Source organism: Antrostomus carolinensis, unplaced genomic scaffold (genome assembly GCF_000700745.2).
Source record: "Antrostomus carolinensis isolate BGI_N321 unplaced genomic scaffold, ASM70074v2 scaffold53667, whole genome shotgun sequence".
In the NCBI taxonomy this organism is placed as follows: Eukaryota; Metazoa; Chordata; class Aves; order Caprimulgiformes; family Caprimulgidae; genus Antrostomus; species Antrostomus carolinensis.
In genome coordinates, this window is record NW_010326376.1 from 6,601 (window position 1) to 14,242 (window position 7,642).

General features: G+C 44.8%; 1 protein-coding gene across 1 annotated transcript in view; it reads left to right on the forward strand.

Annotated features, from left to right (window-relative positions):
• LOC104527723 (uncharacterized) overlaps positions 1-3,976 on the forward strand; it is a gene marked incomplete at its 5' end in the record, with an annotated part of 10,358 nt that extends 6,382 nt beyond the window's left edge. The window contains one exon of the mRNA XM_029085844.1: positions 2,349-3,976. Coding sequence (XP_028941677.1) covers positions 2,349-3,475 — 1,127 coding nt within the window. The remainder of the gene's footprint in view (positions 1-2,348) is intronic.
• Between the last annotated feature and the right edge of the window lie 3,666 nt (positions 3,977-7,642).

Genomic DNA, 7,642 nt, shown 5'->3' on the forward strand with positions numbered 1-7,642 from the left:
GGAGTTGTTCAAGGCCAGGCTGGATGAGGCTTGGAGCAACCTGGTCTAGTGGAAGGTGTCCCTGCTGATGGCAGGGGGGTTGGAACTGGATGAGTTTTAAGGTCCCTTCCAACCCAAACCATTCTATGTTTCTGTGATTAATTCAGCATGGGTTTTATAACTGTTAGCTGCAGATACGGCAGTTTCCTTTGCAGATTAAGGAGAGATGGCATAACAGAAATGACTGACTGGATGTCACTGCTGTGTTGTGACAGGCTGTCCTCTAAGAAGTAGTGATTGATGCCGTGTATAAAACAGAGCCATTATATGTGCTGTTTATATTGAAACAGTACTTAAAATGTGGGCTGTCAGTCAAAGCACTGATTACTTACACAGTGCTATAATAAGTGGTGGTGGGTGCAGTGAACAAAGTAGCAGAGTACGTGTTTGTTTCGGAGCTTCAGACAGCGTTGTCTCTTTATTTCCAGTCTGCATCTAGCCATAATAAAAGTATCTATTCTATGCCTTGCCTAAAGCATGGGACTTCACTGGAGGCTGCTAGGAAATCTTTGGTACTGACATCAGTATTAAAACCAGCTTCTGAAACAGGCTGATGACCCTTTTTTTTCCACTTGAGCAAACCTCAGTGCTCTGTGGGAGCATTTTCCATGGCTGCAGAAGCCTCCAAGGCCTCATCTGCACACCCCCATTTATCTGTGCTTTGCAGAGGGTTTGAGGACGCCTCTCAATAGGCTTCACTGAGTGCTGTGGATGGAGTGGATACCTCACAGTGAAGACACAGGACCTGGTCCCAGGGGATATAAATTCTGCCCTGTTTCTGGCTGGCTGGCAAGTTCTAGGGCAAGTCATTCCCTGGGCCTCTGTCTGCAGCTGTGGTATGGAGCTGGTGGGATGAACTCACTTCAGAAGATGGGTGGAAGGGGGAGCTGCTCAGCTGTGCACTGGTGTTTCTGCACTGCATGAAACTTTGCAGATAGGCTAGGGAAGAAGATAGGACCACCTTCCTTTCCTGCTCCCTTCCCTGCTAACGGGCTTTCAGAGCAGAGCAGACATGAGGAGCAAGTGTCTGAGTGCTGCTGCAAAGCATGGGGGTGCTACGTGTCCTGACATGAGCTTGGCCTGAATGACAGAGAGGCAGCGGGAACTTCACCTGATCTCGTACCGCTTTGTGGCGTGTATGTTAGGATGTGAAACACCAGGTTAGTGTTACTATGGCACTGCTGAAAGGACACCAAAATCTATGAGGTTTGCAATGAGATAGAACAAAAAAGAACTTGCTTCTTTCCCCGCTTCTGCTTATTAAGTGGAAGAGAGAAAAAAGCATGTTCCTTTCACAATTACAGAGAATAGTAAAATCATTGAATTTTCCCTTCTTTCCATTTGCTGTTCGTTTTCTAAAACCATTAAGGTTTGTCACATTCATAATGACAGTTCCTGCTATGTGCTTGTAAGCTGTATCCTTGTAGTGACAGATAGTTTGCGTATGCCAAAAAAACCCAGTCCTTAAGTACAGACATCACTTACAGCTAAAAAGCTTTTCCTTTTTGTGCTCATCTTATGACCATCCTGAAAATCAGCTGTCGGTAACAACTATCACAGCGGTAGCATCTGAATATTGTGGTTTGATATGTCACTGTCACACTCAAACCATCTTTGAGTATAACCTTGCAGAGCAATATAAAGTTATTTCCAGAATTTTATTTTTCTGCAAAATTAAAATAAATGGTCTCAATTGTACTTGAACTGTCAAGGTACAGCTTGATTATGTAGAGAGACTGTATAATCATGTTTTTCTTCTTATCTTCTGATGTGAACATATTAATAATTTTGTTTTATTTTTGTACATTTGTAAATTACACATTGCTCTGTAGTAGTTGTAGCTTCCAACTCCTTTGTTAGGATGTGCTGCATTGTTTTATACTGTAAATTTCTGTCTATACTTATTTAGCTCTTTAAAAATGTTTCTGATTAAAGATAATTTTTACTATCATAAATATGCTGCTTTAGTTATTTTTTTGTAGAAAAAAATTGGAACCAGTACAACCTCTGGTTTCACAAATGAGGCAATTCAGAATGGGCTTGTTACTTGGACTGGGCCCTGCACACAGCACTGGGATCCACAGAAAAACCTTCTACCTTGCGTTTGTTCTAAAAAGCACATTGCTTCTAATCCCACTGCTTTCCACAAATCTCCATGCACAAAACTGTGCCCCAGTGTCACGAGGAGCTCACTTTGGTTTTGTGCCATTTGTGAAACTGAAGTTGACTTTTCAGTCATGTTACAGGTATGTAATGATGCCTTCCAGTGCTCTTTGTGAAATGGATTTTATTTTTTTTTCCTTTTTAAGGAAATTTGTTTTGGAGAAAAGCGCATCACACAAACTCACTGCTTCTGCTTTCTTTTGTCTTTTTCCTTCTCCCTCTTCCAGACCAGGATGAGAGAGCAGCAGAGCTCAGCAGGGAGCAGAATGAGAAGACCATTCGCAGCACGCAGACGGCTCTCCGCAATTTCCGAGAGTTCCTCATCTCCAAGTACCCCTCTGAGACCCGGGAGATCTATGTCATCCCCTGCAAAGAGCTTGATGCCTACCTTGCTTCCTTCTTTGTAGATGCCAGACAAAAGGATGGGTCTGAATACGAGCCAAACAGTCTGGCCAACTACCAGTGTGGGCTAGAGCGGTATCTCAAAGAGCACAGGTATGGATACAGTATTACAAGGGATAAGGAGTTCAAGAGGTCCCAGGAAGCCCTGAAGCAAAAGCAGATAGAGCTGAGGTGTAAAGGAAAAGGGAACAAGCCACACAAATCCATGAAGCTCACCTTTGCTGATGAGCTTATCCTGCGCAAAAGAGGCTTGTTGAGCCGGTACAATCCCGAAGGGCTGCTGATCCTTGTCTGGCTGAACAATACTAAGGCCTTTGGACACTGCACGGGTTTCCACGGGTCCACCCTCAAGTGGGGAGACATCCGGCTGCGGGTGACAGAGACTGGGTTGGAGTACCTGGAGTGGATGGGGCCAGACAACGGAGACGTCAATGCCAAGAGCAAGAGAGGTGGGACGGACTCCCGGGTGTATGCCACCCAGCACTCCCCACAGACCTGCCCCGTGCAAGACTACAAGGAGTATGCCCAGAGGCGGCCTCCAGCCATGCGCTACGAGGACGCACCTTTTTACCTGTCCATCAAACCCGTCGTCAACTTGGCTGCGCTTCACTGGTACAATTGCCAAGCCCTGGGGAAAAACAAGCTTGCCAAGATGGTAAAGACGATGTGCGAGAAAGGCAACATCCCTGGCAGAAAGACCAACTTCAGTGTCTACCAGAGCTGTAGCACCCTCTCAGAAGCGCAGAGCAACCAGCTGGTGCTGATCTGCAATAACTTGAGCCAGCAGGCTGCCCAGTCCATGGCGAGCCACTCCAATACTGGCAACTTCATAGTGTCAGCATCCTATGACTCTTCTTCTGACACAGCTTGAAAGAAGGATATCACCTGAACGCTTTTTTTCTTTTCCCTTTTGTTTCAAGCATTGAATTGGTGCCCAATGATACACATCAACTGTGATTGTCCACTGTTCCCCTGTAGCCCTCTCTCCAGTGTTAATTCACTTTATAAAAATATATAAATATATAATATATTTTTCTTTTTACAAATAAGTCAATAGAAATAGTTTAGTATTACTAACATAGTATTTATAGTGTTGATACAAGAATGAAAGGTACTTATGGGTTATAATAGAAATGCAGATTTTAAAAGGACAGAAATGGTTCTCAGGCAACACAAGATTGACTGGAAATACCATTTTTAACATGCACACATCAGTGAGTGCAAATCCCCAGGGAGGCTTATGTAGCAATTCTATTTTAAAGCATTTTTCAACATCTTATTTTAACATGACCTCCCAAAGTGGAGGAGACAAACTTATCACTGGCTGCTGCTTCTTACCTGCTGGCTTATTCTTGATCAGCAAAACCAAGAAATAAGAGATTCATCAATGTAAGTTCATGAGACCATTTATGACATTTTTTGTCCGTTCTTTATTTTGTTTCCTGAGGCTCATTTATGCCAGATGGGAAAAAAATCCTTAAGTCAGCTAAAGGCTATTTTTAAGTTTTGGTTTTGTTGGTGATTTTCTGTGATCAAAATGTTGCTGGTCTTTAGACTAAAAAGTATTGTTTTCAACAATATGCAAAATTAGAATGGCAAAAGCACTGTCATACAATAATTTTATCTGTTTAAGCATGGGTTGTTAGTATTTTGTCACTGGGTATACTTAATGTAAAGTCTACTGACTTGGAGCCACTCTTTCAGTATTCTGGGGAATGCAACAGTGCAGAAAAATCCACAATCTTATGTCTTAAGCTATCATTTGAAATCCACGAAAAAATACCATGCAGAGTGTAACAGTAATTTTCTACAGAAAATGAGAAAGCTGGGTAGTTTTCAGTGCTGGAAAACAAAGTCAGCTCCAAGTAATCTATTTCTGTAGCAGACAACGGAAAATGTGCATGTGAATCTGAAGGCAGAATTTTGTCCTTAAAGCCTTGAAACAATGAGTGCTACTGTTCCAACATTTGACTTTACAACATAATTGTTCTTCCCTAAGTACGTGGAAAACACTGACAAATTCAGTGTTTCAGTGGAAGATTATAATTTTTTACCTTTAAAATGAGGTACAGTACTTCTCCAGCAATTCAGGTTAGTTTATGTTCCACTAGGATATCCTAGGGCTGTGATGAGGCTTTAGACAAGACTGCTGGGGTGATCCGATGCCCACTGAAGTCAATGAAAGAGTCAGCCTCAGCTGACTTCCCATGGGTGTTGGATCCAACTGTTACTGAGGGGCTTTGTTGTTGTTGTTGTTGTTGTTGTGTTTCTTTATGCTTGTTTGTCTTTATTCCTTCACATTTCTGCACATCCTTCATATTCTTTGGATCTGCAACTGTGCAGTGACTTTAATAATCACTAATTCCAAAGAAAGGGTGAAGCAAAGATAGCAGTTAGAAATAAAAATAAAAACAACGCACCTGGCACCATTTAAAACCTAGGATGTTGCTAGGATGAAATGTTCCTGTGTGCGAGGGAGGTGGCAGAATGCCTGCACCTCACTTAAGCCTTATTGAAGGTTTGTTTTGGGGATAGGGTAGGTAGCAGATGTGCCTCTGGAAGTTCTAAGAACAGAGATTTCCACTACAATAATCATCTGTCCTCCCATGAAGCTTCCTGCAGGTGACGCAGCCTGGCTCTGATCTCTTTGTGCTCCGCACATAGCAAGGCTGGTACAAAGCCTGGGTTTCCTGTGTGCTGGCTGTCCCAGGGTCTTGCATGGCACGGCAGTGGGACCACCCGATCTGCAGCCTCTGAGTTACTGGCCACTGTTTCTCAGGGCTGTAGGGTGGCCAGTAGACTGGTGGTAACAGGCAGCCACTCATACTACAGAGCTGTGCTTTTGTGACTTGGTTTTGGGGCTTGAGACCAAATCATGACACTGCTGAAGTAATTGCAAGCTGTGTCCGTGACTTTCAGTGCTGTGGCAAATCTGACTTGTAGGTGAAGGAGAAAGAAGCACAGAAAGACTTCAGGTGAAGTCAGCAAGAAGGCTGCCCAGCTTCCAGGTGAGAGCAGCCATCTGATTGCTGTTAGCACAGCCTTGCCTTTTCACGACAGTGCTTGTAATGTGATACAGTTAAAGATAATTTTGCAAGGCCAGTGCTGCTCTCTGTGGGATTTCTTTGCTGTTTCCCACTGAGGACTCACACAGCTGCTCTTAGTGTGTGCTGGAGTGCGGGAGGTTCCATGTCAAGGAGCTCCCTAGGAGTGCCAGGTGAGAGCTCAACCATGGAGCCAGCCTCTAGGAAAGTCTTTGGTCTCTATTCCTCCCCCGTTGGCACTCATCTCAGCACTTCCCAGTGGCAGCTATTGCAGGATCTGACCTCCTTACCCACCTTGCCTTACCTGTGCTGCAACACAAGGCTGGGTGTCCACTGGCTTTTGTGCAGCAGCAGATCTCCGTTTCCCATCTCTCCTTCCCTGCCCAGCCACCGCTCTTTGCTGGGCAGAGCTGCCTTGAGCTTGTGGGGAAAAGAAGCCCTGTCCACGGTGTGTCTGTCTTGTGTCTCTCCTCAAGCCCCACAAGGCAGGTAACCAGACCTTATAACCAAATCGCTTCTCACACTATTATCAGGCTCAGTTTGACAGTGGGATGCATCTTCTGCAGTTATGCCTTAGATGTGTTGCTTGAGAGTGGGCTATTTTGTGTGGCCTATTTAGTGTGGTAGTTCCACAGTTCTTGTCTTGGAGGAGGCAGATCACCGGCTGTGGATGTGCCATGCTGTAAGAAGGTCTTTGAAGTACTGCTTCACATCACTGCTGTAATTCAGCCCCAGTACAGACCTTGGCTCCGTCAGCAGGAGCCAAAAATGCTCAGAGTCAGCCAGAAGAAAGAAGACAGGTACTCTTGGGTTTTGAGCTGGGAGGTCATAAAAATAATTTCCCATGACTCCTTGACTCCATATAATGTCTGAATTACCACAATATGAGTATGGCTCGTGCTAATGTCCGTCCCGTGCGATGGGTGAGGCAATGTCTCTGATACCCTCAGCTTAGCAGAGCACATCAGCAACTTTTGGTTATCTGGTTGGAAGGTGAGCTGTGGAGTATGTGTGCTTATTGTGATAGCCTCAATAGTATAGGGGTGGTTTTGTTCTGCTTTATGACATCTCTATTAACACCAGCTTCCAGTTGGTGCTGATGGCAGATTGCCTGGCAAATTCTGACGAGGCAGCCCCAAATAGACTGCTTGTTGAAGTTGTTAAACACATATGGCCAGAATATGATACCTAAGTAGTATCATACTCTAAAAATAAATTTATTAGCTTTGAAGGGCATTTAGCACAACGCATTATCCAGTCTTCATCTGCGGACAGTTGCCAGGAGTGGAGTGACCACAGCTTAGTGAATTACCATTTGTATTAAGGCCCAGGGAGGGTTGTTAATGCACTGGGAAGGGAGACTTCTGATTTAAACCCCTCTCATGGTTTTGTTTTATGCTGGCAGGAGAGTAGATGTCCTGGTTGCTGTGGCTCAGCTGACAGGTGTCAAGTCACTTGCTCATAATTGTCTCCGAGAACTCTGACTGAGGTTGCCAAACCTGCTCCACCAGCAAGTTACAAGCTCACTGTGATGGTGTGCTGCGTCCCTGGTGCTAAGACACAGCAGTGTGACTCGGGGCTAGTGCTGCCAACTCTTACAAGTCTTCCTCTCTGCCTAAGCAAAGGATTGGGATCCCCCACCACGGTTCTCGATACCAAGTACCTTTTATGAAATCAAAATGGCAGCTGGCAAAACACCTTACTTCTCCTGCCCAGCACAGCCTGTAAGCTGGTGGCTAGGTGGGGTGGCTTACAGTGAGGCACTGCAGGCAGCTGGCTGTGCTCCTGAGAACACTGTGCTCCGATGTAAAATCTGAGCTTTCACCCCATGGTACAGACTGTGATTTCCATAAGAGGGGGGTAGCTGGCTCCAAAACGGGGCTTGCTTTTCTCCTTTTTTCCCTCCCTTTTTCCTGCCACTCACCTTTCTTTGATCTGGGATTAGACCTCTTTAGTGAGTCATTTCTACTCACTAGCCCAGCAGAAAATCATAG